This window comes from Zeugodacus cucurbitae, chromosome 4, assembly GCF_028554725.1.
Source record: "Zeugodacus cucurbitae isolate PBARC_wt_2022May chromosome 4, idZeuCucr1.2, whole genome shotgun sequence".
Taxonomy (NCBI): Eukaryota; Metazoa; Arthropoda; class Insecta; order Diptera; family Tephritidae; genus Zeugodacus; species Zeugodacus cucurbitae.
The window spans coordinates 45,968,227-45,989,107 of NC_071669.1; the positions used below are offsets into that span (position 1 = coordinate 45,968,227).

A 20,881-nucleotide genomic window follows, 5' to 3' on the forward strand; every position below is an offset into this window, starting at 1 on the left:
TGCACGGCAGCGAGTAACGAGTTGTTAATTCCGGTTTTTCACGCAAAATGCCTGTGGCGGCGCTGCCATCAACTGCAGTTGTTCGACGCTCACTTATCACAAGGTGGGTGTGGCCTCTTCGTTGCCACCACACCCCGTGTAGCTGAAATACAGTTGTTTTAGCTTTGTTTTGCAATTCAAGAGCAGTGCATTCATTGTACCGTTATTTATCTCTTTTCCGCCACAGTTATACAGGAGCGCCGAAAGTTGTTGCTACACAAGCCGTTGCACGCTCTTCTCACATACATGAATATGCCGCTTTTCTCCTGTCGTTTTAACCATTTTATTGCGCTCCCGCTCTGTTGCTTGCGCACGCTCTTATCGCATAGCTATGTGTTGAGCGCTAAGCAAGCGCTGCAACGCCTGTACGAACTCGCAACTAGTTTGTGCTCGAACGTGAATAAGCGCGCATCGGCGAGCAAGTGTGGGCACGCGAAAACGAGTTTGACGGCCGGCAGCAGCAGTGGCGGCGACGCAATCGAGACGAATATAGTGCGAGGCGTATATGGATTTTATATACCAATACCAGAGAAAAGAAGCAGCAACGCATCTGTGGAGGGGTGTGGTTGTGTGTTGGGATTGCGTTGCGCCGATCGGCTGCGCCACAGCGCTAATGCAGTGCGTTGCAAGGGCTGAGATTTTCCAATCGGAAAATACCGGAAGTTGAATAGCGACAGCGACGGTTCTGAGCTGCAAGTATTATGACGAGCATAGAAATCGGCGAGGATCTTATGAAATAATTATTGCTGTCACGTTTGATTAGTTAATGAATTTGCTATACGCGCGTAATGAACAATGTGGAAATTGGCGAGCGGAATTTCGTAAAGTGAAAATAAATTGAAAATGCCGACGCAGTAAATTTACAAATACAAATTACTAAAAGTAACTAAACTTATAAATACTAAAATAACCTAAAGTCAGCTAAAGTGAAAAAACTACAAATAAATTTTGAACCAACAGATCTTACGACCACAGTAGCGAAAATTGAAGTAAAAAAAAAATAAAATAATAACCCAAGCACAGGCTAGTTCGCCAGTCAAAGTGTCAAATTACGCCCAAAACAAGTTTTTGGCCGCGCAGTGTTGTTGTTGTTGCTATTGCAGGCGGTTGACAAGATTGTGAAGCATTTTTTTTTAATTAGAGCAGGCGGCGGGGATTTCGGTTTGAGTTTGTGGTTAAACTGCTTTTAGCATACACATACATATGTTTATATGTATATGTATGTGTCGGCTTGCAGGCTGTCCAACGAAACCTTGACCCTGTCAACCAAAACAGCAAAAACTATAAAAACAAAGGCAACATTAGCAAAGCCGCCACAACAAAAATAAGTGAACTCAATTAAAACAACAACACGCTTTTAGCAAGCGGCGACCGTAAGTAGTCAACGCCATTAGAATGTTGACCTGTCAAAGTGTGAACCGCTACACATTTTAGACTGTAACTAGTAACACATGGCATTCAAATGTCAAGTAAACTGTGAAATAAACATAGTAATGCAGACTTGTAGCTAACAGCTTCTGGGCTTAAACGACGGGCGTGCGTTCAAACTGTGACCAACGGCCATTTCGTATGTCAGACGGTGGCAAAATGTCGCAACGGTGTTAATGGCATAGCGGTCAGGTGTGTAAGAGTTTTAAGTAACGTGCGCAGACGAATAAACAAAAAAAAATAGTAATAATATACAGTTATTTCCAAATGAAATCGAAAATGAAAGCATAACGTGTATTAAAGATCAAACGGACTTTGTTGAGTTCAAACAAAATAAAATCGGTAGTAGACTAAAAATTATGGTTTTACTATTCAAATTCGTTGTCTGTGTCAATGCTTTGCATATTTTGTTTATGTGTGATGAAACATTTTGAAACCTAACCGCAACTTAAATAGTTTAAAACCAAAAAAGTGCAATTCATTAATTTCGTAGTGTTGAGCATTTATAATGGCTGCTTATGCGCAATACAATGGCTGCGGTTATCCGTCGGCGAATCAAGTAAGTTAATAAGTCTGAATTTTTAATTATCTATATACTAAATTATGATTATTATGTATTATATACTGGAAATTATCAATAAAGAATGGAATTTATTCCAGCAAAATCACGCACTAATTATTAATGGTATACAAATATAGTTATTCGAAAATATACTTTATGTATTATAAAATATAATATTATAAACAAAAATATCACAATTTTTACATTAAGACTGGAAAATTTAACATTATCTGGAAAGTATAGCTTCAAATACTGCAGAATTTTCGAATTATATATATTTATATTATTTACGTATTATTTAGTCGAAAGCAACTGTAAACTATGTTAGAACTTGAATGGACACTGTTCGGAGAAATCAAATATTCGAAAATGTATGAAAAAATGCAATTTTTAATTTTTTAATTATTTTAAATTATTTTAATTTATTATATTTAATTACAAATTCATATTTAAATCTCTTTAGAGGGCTAAAAAAGAACTTCCTTTGGAGAACTAGCATTCTCCCGCTTAGATAATTATATCCTGTTTTGTTTGATTTATTGTCTGATTGTTCTCGTACCGTTTTCTTATATTAGAGATTAGTCGGAAATATTCTATCTCATAAAAAAATGCAAGAAATGAATTGTAAATTCGTTTATCAGCTCATAATTTTAAACTTATGATGTGATTGATATATAAAAAAATATGTCATAAGTCACCACTCTGCATGCTATGATGAGCGATTTTCTATATTTAATTTCGAATTGGATACTAAAGAAAACTAAAAAGTGGTAATTAACACAATAATCAGCCATATGCATTTTCTTATCCCCATGTAAGTGTACATCATAACTATTCATAAGTAATTAGAGACTCATAAAAGAGGCGAGACACCGTTGAAAGCTGATTTAAAAAGAATTAATACCATGTACTTTATTTAAGGAAAATCTTTCATTTATGATTATTCCCTGTTCTAAATAAAATGCCATAATAGTTCTCTAGATGTTCGTTTTGATTTCCGTTAATGAGTATATTTTTTCAAAGTCTCCTCATAAAATCCACCTAAGATATGTGATGAGCCACATTTGAATAAGCGATTTGTCCCCATCTCAATTTCTCTCACTAGTTGATATCCAGACGTTCTTTCCTCTAGAATTTAAACAACAATTTATTAATTAATTTGTAGTCTCTTCAATCTTTCTTCAATAATCTTGATAATAATTCTTTTAATTAGCAGCCATTCAAATTGGATTATTCGCACCAATTCCGAACTGGGTAACTGTTTAACGCTGTAGATTAATATTTCTTACGCCCTAAATGCCGCAAAAACAGTTCTACATAATTTTTTCATAAAGGGAGATATTTAGACTTGTGGTTTTCACTGAGGAGTTCGTTTTTTGACAGCTGTTACTTGATTTATACTTAGTTTAGTTTGTCTTTTCATAATGAACAGACTATCTATGAAACGTCGTTTCATGCTGACATACGCCCCACTTGAAGCAAAAAGTGGTCGAAAATTGTGCTTCTTTGCTGAAGTCCAGCCACGGCGGTCACATGCCTTATCTTTAAATCAAAGCTAAATTCCTGGCCATAACGTTAAATATTTATTTTATTTTTTCTTAAAAACCACACTCTAATAAAAAACACCATTTACAACCCAGATTTAATAAAAAACTTGGATACACCAATTTCATGGAACTATGCCGAACAATGTTCCATAATCATAAATTATAGATACTACTCAAGTCTCAAGAATGACTTATTATTTTTAACATAAATTATAATAATCTAAGATGTGGGCTCCACTGCTACTTCTACTTGAAGCCATTCTAAGGCTTTTGATACATTTATTTTAACATCATGTACATATATATGTACGAGTATATTTAAAATTTTTTTTAAAGGAGCTTATGTTCCGTTAAATTAAGATTTTCTTGAAAAATTAAATTCACTAAATTGCTAACAATGATAATTTTTGCTTGATCTGCTTTGCTTGAATTTGATCAAACAGTTTTTCATAAATTTTCATACGGCTGGGACTTTCAACTCTAGATAACTATTTAAATGCACAACGTAAATCAATATGTCTTTCATTTGCCAAGCCAAAAATAAAATTGTAATACCAATGAGAAATTAGCGCACATAGCATTTGAAATGCCTGAGAATATCTTTCATTAATTTGTTTACATCATACCAACTCTTTCATAAAAAAGCAAATAAATATGTACAAATACTCCCAATGTATGCGCCCTACTCAATTAAATTGCTCCACCCGACCAGTTGCATGTCCTTCCAACAACTGCATGAAAAAATCCATGTAATGCCACGAAATCAATGTGATCACACACCAGTCGCTGATCGCTGATGGCTGATCGCTGCTACCGAACGTTGACGATCACTTGTCATCATCACTGTGCCCTGGCATATCACGCACATCGCAACGTGCTAATCATAACGATCTGTCATAATTCCATCATGCATTTTTGACAAGCATCCGCACAGAATATTTATGAGTCCTCTGGGCCCTGCAAAGGGACACAAACACACCTACAAGCAAACGATCCACAATGACAGCTGAAGTGAAGTAACAGTCCGAATTGTTGTCGTCGCAGTTGAGTGGCACGATCAGCTACTGCACAGCGCATTGTTGCACGCCACAAATGCCATTTGTATGAATGCTGATGGACTGCAGCATATTTAACCACAAGTTGTTGCAATAGGAATGAGTGTTACAGGTAGGAGATGCGAATGCGATCGCACAAAAATATCACACGATTTTATTGGAATCACGTCGCACGATGGCACAACCACGGGCCGCTCGAGCCGCGGAGGAAACAGCAATTCCAAGCAACGAATGAATTGGTGGCTCAGCTGTGGACGCAGGCTGGCTGGCTGTTATGAGCATGCGATGGGAATTCGCATTGACATTTTCTGCTGCATTCCAATTTGAAGTTTTTCATGCCAAAAGTGAATGCCGGCTGATGGTTGACGCTGATGATGTTGCCACTTGCAGCTTGTGGTTGTTTTGCTCTAGCTGCAACGGTGGGTTGGGCTGTGCCGAGTCGACTTGATAAATATAAATATACAAACACACACTCACTCTCAGTGTTTTTTTTTTGGTTTCCTGTTTGTTGTGGGCCGTATCCACATCCCGTATGCAAGTGGGCATTGCCGGTTTTTCGCTTTCACAATTTATCAATAAATTATTCAGCGTAGTTTTTCCATGGAACATCGTAAATCATTCATTCATCGATGCACTGCCTCGCTAGTTCACAGTTTAAAGTGAAGTCACTTGACTTTAGCCGACTTGACTGGGCTTGACTAGCGTTTGGGGTTCACAGCCAACAGTCACTTACTTACTTGCTTACTTAGTTCACTTGACTTGGCTTCAGCGCTTTCGGTTTGAGTTCAGTTCATTTGAGTTTCATCGGTTCTTGCTCGACTTGATTTGGTTTTTATTTATTGCTTATGCCGCTATAACAGACATGATGCACTCACCGCATTCTGTAGTCTTCAAGTTATTCAATATGTCACTATGAATTCACATGCAATAGTGGTGGCGTTCTTGCTTGCGCGAGGAAAACTTATCAGAAGAGATATATGGACATGCTCTGTGTTCGTATTTAGGGATATATGCTTATAAGTGTTTGTTTATTGGAGTAAACTCAATCAAAGTTCAATTGATATGAATAGGTTGCATGTGATTCAAAATTAGTTTGTTTGATAAATAGTTCCGAAGCAATTACTTGATATACATTATTTAATGGAAATTTTACTGCTATCCCAGGCTATCATATTCGAATTATAAATAAGTACATGGAAAGTTGAATTATACAAATACGCTTGTATGTACTTGTAAGAAGCATTTCCCGTTGAAAGGTATCGCTATTAGATGAAAAGCACTCAAGTATATTTCTGTATTCGCTAGAGTTCCTAATATTTAGAGTTATTTAAAAGTCTTCCAAAATTGACCATAATGATGACCCTCAACCCGAAAACTGGAAATCATTTATTAGGTTTATTAGGAGCTAATTGATCAATTAACCGGCCTCTGCTCGATTAAAACGCTTATAAAGATGAAATGCAACTCTGCGACAAAGCTGAATTTTTTGATAAAAAAAGCTACGGTAGATGTCGCTGCTAAAAGGTATCAATCAGCTGATGAAACTTATCAACTTCTTATAAAAAGCAAAAACAAAAATGTATAACAGCTGATCGGTTATAGAGAAGCCGGCAGTGTAAAAGGCAAAAAAGGAATCGAGCGAAATTGTATTAATTATAAGGGTTATGAGCAATGCCTATGCATTAGGGAACGCGCCGTCTTATTTTCTTAACATATCCTTATCAGTTTTACCGATATCCAATATATACTTAATAAAGTCTAACGGTATGTCGAATATATTTATATTGGGTATAATTAATTCGTTGTTGGCATTGAACTAAAATGTAAAAAAAGTTTATTATTAAGATAAATAACCTACTAACTTATGTACTTGTATATATTTGGCATAACCTCAAATAAGATAACGAAAATCATTTTGCGGTCTAATATACAGTTGAACTTCCCTAACTCGAATCACCAGAATCCACAAACAAAAACTTCCAGTTAGAGATACTTCCGAGTTAAGGAAGGACTTTTTATTGCCAATTCGAATTAGTGACGTTCAACTGTTCATATATAAAGTGGAAGTTGGAAATCATTACATCTGAGCGAGTACTGGCGTTAATAACGATGCCACACCTAATAAGCTCCAGTACTATCTTTACAGTTAAATGACCCTGATGTTTCTTGTTGGACAGTTAGGTTTGAGTTAGGCACGAAGGCTGTTCCCTAAGAACGAAACACACTTAGACTAATAAGGACATTGCTTTGTAACGCCAGAAAAAAATTTAAATTTAAGAATCCACCAAGCGTCTAGAACCTACCACAAAAGGAAATCTGCAGAGGCTTTTTACATCTATAACCAATGAACTTTTTCGTAGATCTTGCAAAGGTGGGACATTCAAATTGGAAACGCTGTGAAGATTCCACCTCATACTCTCTGGCATCCGGTAAAGTGAATCCCGATGGGACAGTGGCCGATTAGAACTCCTATGACTAGAGAAATATTGACCTTGTTGAGGGCGAAGAGTTCCCTCGACCTCTTGCGATTTAGTTTGGGCCAGAAGGATCTAGCGGCAGTTACAAGACACACAATAAAACAATATTATGCCAGAAAGTGAGGACAAGTCCACTTATAAAATGTGAAATCACAGTTTTCCCTCTCTACTTTGAACCCTAAATACTACTAACATTATTTGTAACTTCATTTTGGACTTAGTTGTATCTCGGTAGTTACACGATAATGCTTTTACAGACAAATTTACGAACATCCCGAAATCGAGGTATTTGTCATTCTGATCATTTTGATATATATACATATGTATGTACATATACGTGTATAACTCTATATCTAACTCGTTTAGTTTAGTTTAGTAGTTGCATACTACGTGAAATATACGAGAGTATACAGTAAGGCTATTTAACTGTCATCACCTTATTCCTTCCATTGTGGGAAAGTCTTTATTTTTGTTATCGGAAATCTATGCTAAATTTTCGAAAATATTTATAACCTTATACATTGACACTATCAGTTATTTAATTAAGTTACCATTGCTTATTCATTTCCACACGGTCATAACGTGAAGTACGAACATATACAAAGACATTCGAAAGTCAAAAAAGCTAATGCTGTAACTCTTGCCGAAATACATATAAATATATGTGTGTGTGTTAGCATATGAAAATGTGAAAAAGAATTCAACTTATTAGAAATGAAGGCAAATATTTATTGAACCAATAGAGAAATTACATTTAAGATACTCGAAAAAGTAAATTTGCGCCGACTTAAGCACTTATTGTTGTTGTTAATACTATATGAAAGGAATGGTTTGAGTCTTTGTGGATTTATATATGTATATCACAGAATATATTATATATGTAAATAATTATATATGTTTATATATTTGTGTGATGGCTTATTCCGTTGCCTGTGACACACTGGCTTACTTTCATTTGTGATTTTTGTTTAACACCAACGCAATAATAACAAGAGCCACAGCAACAAAACGTGTCTAACCACAGCTACAAGGTTGCACGTAAGTGGAAAACAAAACGAAATATTGGCATACTAATACAATGAAAAAAAAAATCACAAAAACAATAATATGCACAACAACAACAACCACAATAACCATCTAAAAATTACTTATAAACAATAAGACACGCAAGCGTAAGCAACAAATTGCAAAAACAAATTCAACCCCCCGCTGTGACGGAGGTGCGCTGCCGAACGGATGACACAAGTCGTTGGTGGTGAGTGTTTGGGGCGCGGCAGCAGGGATGTGGCTATCAGCTACGGTCAAGCCGCTTGTTTACTTTCGCCTCTTTGCAAATTTCGATTTTTTTTCTATTGTACCAACTTTTTGTAAGTCTCGCCTTTTCACTGCGTTTGCTATTTGCGTTATTTTTTCGATGTTTGTCAACTTCCTCGAACGCACGGCGTAAACGCAACACACCCACATACGCAAACAAACACCAGCGCAAATCGTATATAACCCAGTGAGAAATATTTCAGTTTCTTATTTCTTCTTAATTTGCTCCTTATCTTTTATCTTTCTATAATAACAACATATAATAAATCATTGAACACTTTCAGAGCTGGAGGCTCTACAATAATTCTGAAGGCAAGTCCAAATTCTTTTACTACAGTTATGTCGATGTAAAGTTCTTAGAGATTTCCCTACCATTTGCTGTCACTTAAGAAGAAATTACATATCTTTCTCAAAAACTTACTCTTAAAAACCTGGAAATTCAAATATTGAAATATCGAAAAAAGAGTATTGATCAAAGACAATCTTTTTTGCTTATGAGTAGGGTCTCCAAATCTCGTGAACCTCAATATACGAAAGTTGGTGGCATACACCAGCGTTTCCAAAGTCTGCCAGGGTCTGTAAGCTTTTTACAATGCTATATATAATAGTTATATGTACATATGTCACACTATCAAGTGTGGCAGGCATGAAATGACTCAATTGTTGTGCGTGTTGCAATGCCGTAAGCGCGTTGTGTTTACTCTTGCTGTGTGGCGCCCCATTTACAGTTATTTTGCATACATTTCTGTTGCACTTTTTCGTAGCAAAATAATCGATATTAATTTCCAGGCGACAGTGCAATGTTCTGAAATTCCAAGTCACTTTTAAACATTTTGTCGAATGCAAAGTGAAATGAGAAAAAAAATTCCACTGAAATATTTTGTATTTCTTCCACATATTTATGCAGTATATATGTAATTATAAATTTATATGAAATTAAATTTAAGTCTCTCTAATTTCTTTAATATCAGGAGAAAATTCATTTGCGAGCTTAAAGCTAACAAAGTTAGACAACTGCAGCAAAAAATGTCTGTATGTTTGGTGAACAAAGGAATTAAAAGACTGTATGTTGAACTTCTACAGAGAGGAAGTATTAAGAATAATAGAAGGTCAAGAAGAACTTGCAACTGAGTACTTGTTTTTTGCACAAACGAAGGAAATGTTTAAACGAAGGAAATGTTTAAGAACAATGAACGTTGGCTAAAAACTTATACCGTTTTAATGCAAAAAAATACAAAAAATATATAATTAAGGCATAGTAGAAAGAAAAAAATAGCTTCGTTCCCTATTAGACCGCATTGTCACCGACAGTTTACGAGTAGGATACTCGTTGGTCGACTGGCGAGCAAGGCGTTGGTTGCTTGGCTCAAGTGCATATTGATAGACTTCGACATATAATAATAATAAAATTGTTTAAGTAAATAAAAGTGCGTGTGAGTTATTTATTATGACAATTGAGACATTTTTGACAGCATTTTCAGTTTAAAATTATTGTAAGGAGTTTTTAAAGCTCTTTTGAAATGAGTCTTAAAAAGTTCAGAAATTGTTGGTAAATTGAATTCTTTGATGACAATAATAATGTGTTAATTATAATATGATGATATAACAATTACGAGGCTTGTCTAGTGCCTTTGAGGAGAATTTTGTATATTTTCAAATACATAGCTGGAATTCCACAATTGTTGAAAAACTTATTAAGGTTAATAATCTTAAAATGTGGTAACACGTACAACTGAGAGTGAGGGAGAGAGAGTCTATTTAATATAGGAGGGAACTTTTCATCAAAAACTTTGTATTTATTCATCAATATCAAACATTTATATTTTCATTAAAAAAACACATTTTCTTACAAAACAATTTCGAAGTTTTGTTTTGCAGGTTATAGGTTGCTGAGAAATTTGTGGTCCACTATCAGCTATTTTCTGACCTCAGAACATACATATACAACTAGGTGTCGATCCTTTATAATTCCAGAAAACTACTACAACCTGATTATATGTTACGACAAAGTATCATGAGTCTATCATATTGCTGCTTCGGCGGTTAATTCCGCCATTCATTGTTTCTAATTTTTGATAAAAAAATCAGAGTTTCTTTCTTTTAATAACATGAATTTAATTATACAGAGTTATGGTACTAGAGCGAGCGTACAATTTCTTGCGTAAGAATTTTATTTGATCATAAACCCCCGTCTATGAGACAAACCCCACTTTTTAAAGATTTAGTACTATATAGTAAGCAACCTAATGATATTATACTGATCCCATTCCTATATAGGAACTTATAATTTAATTTACAACTCATTTCTACATATATTTATCCATGCCTGTCAGATAGATCCAGGCCGGCAGTGCCAAGCCCGAGGTAAATTTTAAAAGTGTGGACAAATTCTTCAATTGACAGCTTGGCTGAATTTTGTAGTGATCCAATTTTAAGAAAATGTTGCGCTTGGTCGAATATCTATATTATGAAACCGTCGCTAACAAATACTTGCTTAGCTTACTTTTTTAGTACTGGAACTCAGACGGTATTTTGAAATCCAACTAACTATTCAAATGCTGGACCCCTGATTACAGATTCTGCGAAGTTTAAATAAATCTTGCTCATTTAATAATAATGACCAGACCACGGTAAATATTTTTATATTAGATCGATTCAAAGTTTAAAGTTTCCCTGCTCCGCTTGGTAAACATAGTATGTAAAGTGCCACAACAAGTTTGTAATTTTTTCAAGTTTTAATTCCAGTTCGTCTCCTTAATTGAGTTTTTCGATTTCTATTTTCTTACTTCGCACTAAGCACACTCTATGCCATTTCTTTTTCTTTATTTTCCATTTACTTTGAGCTCATAACCGGACGATTTCAGGCACATTGTTTCATGTCTCGGCGACTCGAAGTGTATATAAGTTGCGTGACTTCGGTCATAAAATGGGGAAAATGTATGGCAAAACGCCTTCGAAGCATTTACCGCTATCTACAAAAGCAACAAAAGCGTGCAACAAAATACGAAAAGAAAAATTAAAAATGCACAAATTATCATATAAATTTAATAATATTCATAAATGCATTATGCTGCCGCCGGCTGCGCCCTCTAACGTTGCACTCGCGACTACCGTTGCATAGGCAAGTTTGCATTTGTTGTTGTTGTGTTGTTGGTATTTCTTGCTGTTGCGCACTTTGGCAAAAAGCCTTGCGGCATTCACAGCTCCTCAACTATCCATCAACGCATCAACAGAAATGTGCAAAAAGTGTGTAATATCAGGCGAGCAGCGCCTGCAACGCTTTGTGGCAAGTTGTGGCGGTCGCAACGTCATTGATGATAAGCGCGATAAGAAACTAATTCCGCAATTGCAGTGTAGGCATTTTTAATTAGCAATGTCGAAAGTATTCTTAACACACATACATATAATCACACATAATACATACTGTGTGCCGTGGTGTTGCACTGTGGCATGCATCTTATTACCCTGACGCGGTCTGCTGCAACTAACCGCTGCACTTTTAAGCCTATATTTTCGGCATGCAATATAACAAAACATGAAATACAACAAACGCATGCAAGCAGTGGGTCAGTTGGCGGGGAAGACTGTAGTCGTGACGAAGCAGTCAAGCAGCGCAGAAATGTCCTTCATGCTACTGTCGGTTGGCCGTTCGGCTGACCGGTCAGCGGTTACTTTAAGTGTGTGCTAAATGCGCGCTTAAAGGAATTCGCACTTGCTTGCGCTACTATGCTTCGGAAAGTGAATGAAGAAAATTATATATTACGCGCTTGTTCGCTGTAAAATGATCGCGTTGAGCCGTTAAAACCTCGTCTGCTGCGGCTGCCGGTGTTGCATGCAACATGTTACCATCTAGAATTTGTTTTTGTTCTTGGATCTGGCATTTTTTGTTTAATTCGTGGGGCAGGTGATATTAAATTATTACAATAGCAATAAAATAGAAAAGCAAAAATTATATTTCATAAGCCGGTCAGACCTGCGTACATACAGGTATAACTCTAGAGACAACCCCAATTCTTTAGCATGTAAAAATTATTCGGTAATTAATATTATTCGATATGATTTCAAATCTTCTTAATATATTTCAGAATATCTTAACAGTTTCCAGAATACCTTAAGAAGTTATTAGTTCTACTGCAAATACTTGTTGCCACCTCTGTTAGGCTAGAGTATACATGTATTCGCAGCATTTACCATTCTAGTTATCTAGTGACTAAAGCATCTTGCTTACTAAGTTCTCCGACGTTGTTCCTGCTTCAGATACCGCCTATCTCGCTATATGGGGGATTTATATCCTCACTTGCCTCGCCGTCACAGCCTGAACAAAAAACAACTATGCCCACCGTAGTTTATTGCTCCAAATTTGGAGATAAATCAATGAGTCCGAAATCTGAAATTTTTGCACGATTCTTTCAACCTAAGCATTTTTTGAGATTCCAGAATTAATTCATAAGCCTTTGTCAAGCAATTATAATAGGTTTAGACTCGTAAACACGAGAGTGGGTCCTTCTGCTACACCGCAAAATGTCGAGAATACCGCAAAATCAACGGTAATACGACTTAGTCTTGCGAGATGTGCAGAACGATAGATTATAGAAATTTCGACTACAAATCATCTCTTTTTTCTGAGGTTATGGATTGTTGAGTATCCATTACATTAGAGTTCTGCAGAAGTTTAGGTCAGGTGATCTTTAAAACACATTCTTGAGTCTAGGACGATTCAAGTAAACATAGCCAAGTTCACATTATTTTTAGGTTAAGTCGAAGTTGATTTTGTCTATTCCTTAAGTGGTATATAAAGATCCAGGACCAGGCATAGATAGGAATATTAGGAATTTATTCATAATTTGACGACTCTTGAGTTCACTTGGAAGTGTTTTATAGAAAATATTGCCTGCAGACAGCGACTGAAGTTATTGCATAGTTGGTAGATAATTATATCTTAAATAGAGACAAGTGCTAAAATATAGCATTTTTGTTGCCAGTTCCTTCATATTGATATAAGACTTTAAGTTCATTCCAGTTATTCTTGGTTAATATATATGAATTCAAAATTCAAGCATTCTATGAAGTCGTAAAGAGCTCATCATGGCCAAAGAAACCGATTTTTCATATTTTCTCTTAAATTGTTTTCTATTTTTCCAGTGTCATCCTCTCACAACCCACTAATTACTGAGTACTGGCGTTAATAACGATGCCACACCTAATAAGCTCCAGTACTATCTTTACAGTTAAATGACCCTGATGTTTCTTGTTGGACAGTTAGGTTTGAGTTAGGCACGAAGGCTGTTCCCTAAGAACGAAACACACTTAGACTAATAAGGACATTGCTTTGTAACGCCAGAAAAAAATTTAAATTTAAGAATCCACCAAGCGTCTAGAACCTACCACAAAAGGAAATCTGCAGAGGCTTTTTACATCTATAACCAATGAACTTTTTCGTAGATCTTGCAAAGGTGGGACATTCAAATTGGAAACGCTGTGAAGATTCCACCTCATACTCTCTGGCATCCGGTAAAGTGAATCCCGATGGGACAGTGGCCGATTAGAACTCCTATGACTAGAGAAATATTGACCTTGTTGAGGGCGAAGAGTTCCCTCGACCTCTTGCGATTTAGTTTGGGCCAGAAGGATCTAGCGGCAGTTACAAGACACACAATAAAACAATATTATGCCAGAAAGTGAGGACAAGTCCACTTATAAAATGTGAAATCACAGTTTTCCCTCTCTACTTTGAACCCTAAATACTACTAACATTATTTGTAACTTCATTTTGGACTTAGTTGTATCTCGGTAGTTACACGATAATGCTTTTACAGACAAATTTACGAACATCCCGAAATCGAGGTATTTGTCATTCTGATCATTTTGATATATATACATATGTATGTACATATACGTGTATAACTCTATATCTAACTCGTTTAGTTTAGTTTAGTAGTTGCATACTACGTGAAATATACGAGAGTATACAGTAAGGCTATTTAACTGTCATCACCTTATTCCTTCCATTGTGGGAAAGTCTTTATTTTTGTTATCGGAAATCTATGCTAAATTTTCGAAAATATTTATAACCTTATACATTGACACTATCAGTTATTTAATTAAGTTACCATTGCTTATTCATTTCCACACGGTCATAACGTGAAGTACGAACATATACAAAGACATTCGAAAGTCAAAAAAGCTAATGCTGTAACTCTTGCCGAAATACATATAAATATATGTGTGTGTGTTAGCATATGAAAATGTGAAAAAGAATTCAACTTATTAGAAATGAAGGCAAATATTTATTGAACCAATAGAGAAATTACATTTAAGATACTCGAAAAAGTAAATTTGCGCCGACTTAAGCACTTATTGTTGTTGTTAATACTATATGAAAGGAATGGTTTGAGTCTTTGTGGATTTATATATGTATATCACAGAATATATTATATATGTAAATAATTATATATGTTTATATATTTGTGTGATGGCTTATTCCGTTGCCTGTGACACACTGGCTTACTTTCATTTGTGATTTTTGTTTAACACCAACGCAATAATAACAAGAGCCACAGCAACAAAACGTGTCTAACCACAGCTACAAGGTTGCACGTAAGTGGAAAACAAAACGAAATATTGGCATACTAATACAATGAAAAAAAAAATCACAAAAACAATAATATGCACAACAACAACAACCACAATAACCATCTAAAAATTACTTATAAACAATAAGACACGCAAGCGTAAGCAACAAATTGCAAAAACAAATTCAACCCCCCGCTGTGACGGAGGTGCGCTGCCGAACGGATGACACAAGTCGTTGGTGGTGAGTGTTTGGGGCGCGGCAGCAGGGATGTGGCTATCAGCTACGGTCAAGCCGCTTGTTTACTTTCGCCTCTTTGCAAATTTCGATTTTTTTTCTATTGTACCAACTTTTTGTAAGTCTCGCCTTTTCACTGCGTTTGCTATTTGCGTTATTTTTTCGATGTTTGTCAACTTCCTCGAACGCACGGCGTAAACGCAACACACCCACATACGCAAACAAACACCAGCGCAAATCGTATATAACCCAGTGAGAAATATTTCAGTTTCTTATTTCTTCTTAATTTGCTCCTTATCTTTTATCTTTCTATAATAACAACATATAATAAATCATTGAACACTTTCAGAGCTGGAGGCTCTACAATAATTCTGAAGGCAAGTCCAAATTCTTTTACTACAGTTATGTCGATGTAAAGTTCTTAGAGATTTCCCTACCATTTGCTGTCACTTAAGAAGAAATTACATATCTTTCTCAAAAACTTACTCTTAAAAACCTGGAAATTCAAATATTGAAATATCGAAAAAAGAGTATTGATCAAAGACAATCTTTTTTGCTTATGAGTAGGGTCTCCAAATCTCGTGAACCTCAATATACGAAAGTTGGTGGCATACACCAGCGTTTCCAAAGTCTGCCAGGGTCTGTAAGCTTTTTACAATGCTATATATAATAGTTATATGTACATATGTCACACTATCAAGTGTGGCAGGCATGAAATGACTCAATTGTTGTGCGTGTTGCAATGCCGTAAGCGCGTTGTGTTTACTCTTGCTGTGTGGCGCCCCATTTACAGTTATTTTGCATACATTTCTGTTGCACTTTTTCGTAGCAAAATAATCGATATTAATTTCCAGGCGACAGTGCAATGTTCTGAAATTCCAAGTCACTTTTAAACATTTTGTCGAATGCAAAGTGAAATGAGAAAAAAAATTCCACTGAAATATTTTGTATTTCTTCCACATATTTATGCAGTATATATGTAATTATAAATTTATATGAAATTAAATTTAAGTCTCTCTAATTTCTTTAATATCAGGAGAAAATTCATTTGCGAGCTTAAAGCTAACAAAGTTAGACAACTGCAGCAAAAAATGTCTGTATGTTTGGTGAACAAAGGAATTAAAAGACTGTATGTTGAACTTCTACAGAGAGGAAGTATTAAGAATAATAGAAGGTCAAGAAGAACTTGCAACTGAGTACTTGTTTTTTGCACAAACGAAGGAAATGTTTAAACGAAGGAAATGTTTAAGAACAATGAACGTTGGCTAAAAACTTATACCGTTTTAATGCAAAAAAATACAAAAAATATATAATTAAGGCATAGTAGAAAGAAAAAAATAGCTTCGTTCCCTATTAGACCGCATTGTCACCGACAGTTTACGAGTAGGATACTCGTTGGTCGACTGGCGAGCAAGGCGTTGGTTGCTTGGCTCAAGTGCATATTGATAGACTTCGACATATAATAATAATAAAATTGTTTAAGTAAATAAAAGTGCGTGTGAGTTATTTATTATGACAATTGAGACATTTTTGACAGCATTTTCAGTTTAAAATTATTGTAAGGAGTTTTTAAAGCTCTTTTGAAATGAGTCTTAAAAAGTTCAGAAATTGTTGGTAAATTGAATTCTTTGATGACAATAATAATGTGTTAATTATAATATGATGATATAACAATTACGAGGCTTGTCTAGTGCCTTTGAGGAGAATTTTGTATATTTTCAAATACATAGCTGGAATTCCACAATTGTTGAAAAACTTATTAAGGTTAATAATCTTAAAATGTGGTAACACGTACAACTGAGAGTGAGGGAGAGAGAGTCTATTTAATATAGGAGGGAACTTTTCATCAAAAACTTTGTATTTATTCATCAATATCAAACATTTATATTTTCATTAAAAAAACACATTTTCTTACAAAACAATTTCGAAGTTTTGTTTTGCAGGTTATAGGTTGCTGAGAAATTTGTGGTCCACTATCAGCTATTTTCTGACCTCAGAACATACATATACAACTAGGTGTCGATCCTTTATAATTCCAGAAAACTACTACAACCTGATTATATGTTACGACAAAGTATCATGAGTCTATCATATTGCTGCTTCGGCGGTTAATTCCGCCATTCATTGTTTCTAATTTTTGATAAAAAAATCAGAGTTTCTTTCTTTTAATAACATGAATTTAATTATACAGAGTTATGGTACTAGAGCGAGCGTACAATTTCTTGCGTAAGAATTTTATTTGATCATAAACCCCCGTCTATGAGACAAACCCCACTTTTTAAAGATTTAGTACTATATAGTAAGCAACCTAATGATATTATACTGATCCCATTCCTATATAGGAACTTATAATTTAATTTACAACTCATTTCTACATATATTTATCCATGCCTGTCAGATAGATCCAGGCCGGCAGTGCCAAGCCCGAGGTAAATTTTAAAAGTGTGGACAAATTCTTCAATTGACAGCTTGGCTGAATTTTGTAGTGATCCAATTTTAAGAAAATGTTGCGCTTGGTCGAATATCTATATTATGAAACCGTCGCTAACAAATACTTGCTTAGCTTACTTTTTTAGTACTGGAACTCAGACGGTATTTTGAAATCCAACTAACTATTCAAATGCTGGACCCCTGATTACAGATTCTGCGAAGTTTAAATAAATCTTGCTCATTTAATAATAATGACCAGACCACGGTAAATATTTTTATATTAGATCGATTCAAAGTTTAAAGTTTCCCTGCTCCGCTTGGTAAACATAGTATGTAAAGTGCCACAACAAGTTTGTAATTTTTTCAAGTTTTAATTCCAGTTCGTCTCCTTAATTGAGTTTTTCGATTTCTATTTTCTTACTTCGCACTAAGCACACTCTATGCCATTTCTTTTTCTTTATTTTCCATTTACTTTGAGCTCATAACCGGACGATTTCAGGCACATTGTTTCATGTCTCGGCGACTCGAAGTGTATATAAGTTGCGTGACTTCGGTCATAAAATGGGGAAAATGTATGGCAAAACGCCTTCGAAGCATTTACCGCTATCTACAAAAGCAACAAAAGCGTGCAACAAAATACGAAAAGAAAAATTAAAAATGCACAAATTATCATATAAATTTAATAATATTCATAAATGCATTATGCTGCCGCCGGCTGCGCCCTCTAACGTTGCACTCGCGACTACCGTTGCATAGGCAAGTTTGCATTTGTTGTTGTTGTGTTGTTGGTATTTCTTGCTGTTGCGCACTTTGGCAAAAAGCCTTGCGGCATTCACAGCTCCTCAACTATCCATCAACGCATCAACAGAAATGTGCAAAAAGTGTGTAATATCAGGCGAGCAGCGCCTGCAACGCTTTGTGGCAAGTTGTGGCGGTCGCAACGTCATTGATGATAAGCGCGATAAGAAACTAATTCCGCAATTGCAGTGTAGGCATTTTTAATTAGCAATGTCGAAAGTATTCTTAACACACATACATATAATCACACATAATACATACTGTGTGCCGTGGTGTTGCACTGTGGCATGCATCTTATTACCCTGACGCGGTCTGCTGCAACTAACCGCTGCACTTTTAAGCCTATATTTTCGGCATGCAATATAACAAAACATGAAATACAACAAACGCATGCAAGCAGTGGGTCAGTTGGCGGGGAAGACTGTAGTCGTGACGAAGCAGTCAAGCAGCGCAGAAATGTCCTTCATGCTACTGTCGGTTGGCCGTTCGGCTGACCGGTCAGCGGTTACTTTAAGTGTGTGCTAAATGCGCGCTTAAAGGAATTCGCACTTGCTTGCGCTACTATGCTTCGGAAAGTGAATGAAGAAAATTATATATTACGCGCTTGTTCGCTGTAAAATGATCGCGTTGAGCCGTTAAAACCTCGTCTGCTGCGGCTGCCGGTGTTGCATGCAACATGTTACCATCTAGAATTTGTTTTTGTTCTTGGATCTGGCATTTTTTGTTTAATTCGTGGGGCAGGTGATATTAAATTATTACAATAGCAATAAAATAGAAAAGCAAAAATTATATTTCATAAGCCGGTCAGACCTGCGTACATACAGGTATAACTCTAGAGACAACCCCAATTCTTTAGCATGTAAAAATTATTCGGTAATTAATATTATTCGATATGATTTCAAATCTTCTTAATATATTTCAGAATATCTTAACAGTTTCCAGAATACCTTAAGAAGTTATTAGTTCTACTGCAAATACTTGTTGCCACCTCTGTTAGGCTAGAGTATACATGTATTCGCAGCATTTACCATTCTAGTTATCTAGTGACTAAAGCATCTTGCTTACTAAGTTCTCCGACGTTGTTCCTGCTTCAGATACCGCCTATCTCGCTATATGGGGGATTTATATCCTCACTTGCCTCGCCGTCACAGCCTGAACAAAAAACAACTATGCCCACCGTAGTTTATTGCTCCAAATTTGGAGATAAATCAATGAGTCCGAAATCTGAAATTTTTGCACGATTCTTTCAACCTAAGCATTTTTTGAGATTCCAGAATTAATTCATAAGCCTTTGTCAAGCAATTATAATAGGTTTAGACTCGTAAACACGAGAGTGGGTCCTTCTGCTACACCGCAAAATGTCGAGAATACCGCAAAATCAACGGTAATACGACTTAGTCTTGCGAGATGTGCAGAACGATAGATTATAGAAATTTCGACTACAAATCATCTCTTTTTTCTGAGGTTATGGATTGTTGAGTATCCATTACATTAGAGTTCTGCAGAAGTTTAGGTCAGGTGATCTTTAAAACACATTCTTGAGTCTAGGACGATTCAAGTAAACATAGCCAAGTTCACATTATTTTTAGGTTAAGTCGAAGTTGATTTTGTCTATTCCTTAAGTGGTATATAAAGATCCAGGACCAGGCATAGATAGGAATATTAGGAATTTATTCATAATTTGACGACTCTTGAGTTCACTTGGAAGTGTTTTATAGAAAATATTGCCTGCAGACAGCGACTGAAGTTATTGCATAGTTGGTAGATAATTATATCTTAAATAGAGACAAGTGCTAAAATATAGCATTTTTGTTGCCAGTTCCTTCATATTGATATAAGACTTTAAGTTCATTCCAGTTATTCTTGGTTAATATATATGAATTCAAAATTCAAGCATTCTATGAAGTCGTAAAGAGCTCATCATGGCCAAAGAAACCGATTTTTCATATTTTCTCTTAAATTGTTTTCTATTTTTCCAGTGTCATCCTCTCACAACCCACTAATTACTGTGTACCCACCCAACTAGTAGTCTAACTGTTATTACTCTATACGTCACTGTCACTACAATAGCGGTAATCAATTAGTTTAGTTTGTAAGCTTGAAAAATGAGCACAATTATAGTTGACGAGTCTTTTATGAGATTGTATTACAAATCCACTACAATTCATTTATTTAGGAGTTTCGCTAAATCGCTCTCCACTTGCATAGTACAACACTGTATTTGTTGCACTTGGCAGGCACTTCGCGCCTCAGTGCGTCGTTTTGCAATGCAATTATATGAATATTATTTTAATGAGAACTAATTCAATTAAATCGTGTTGTTGCAGCCAATTCGACGTAGCGTGACAATAGAAACAAATTCGCCTGCCGCGTTTCAAGCCAATGCCACAGCTCTGGGCATTTTATGAGCAGCTTAGCAGAGT

At 35.7% G+C, this 20,881-nt stretch overlaps 1 protein-coding gene across 2 annotated transcripts in view; it reads left to right on the top strand.

Moving 5' to 3' along the window:
- The first annotated feature begins 356 nt into the window (after nucleotides 1–356).
- The window catches only part of LOC105221038 (homeobox protein araucan-like), an 87,490-nt gene continuing 66,965 nt past the window's right edge, over nucleotides 357–20,881 (top strand). The window contains exon 1 of one of the 2 annotated variants that reach the window (XM_011197684.3): nucleotides 357–2,026. In XM_011197684.3, coding sequence (XP_011195986.2) covers nucleotides 1,976–2,026 — 51 coding nt within the window. In that variant the 5' untranslated portion in view covers nucleotides 357–1,975. The remainder of the gene's footprint in view (nucleotides 2,027–20,881) is intronic. The other variant, XM_011197685.3, reaches the window with a different exon arrangement.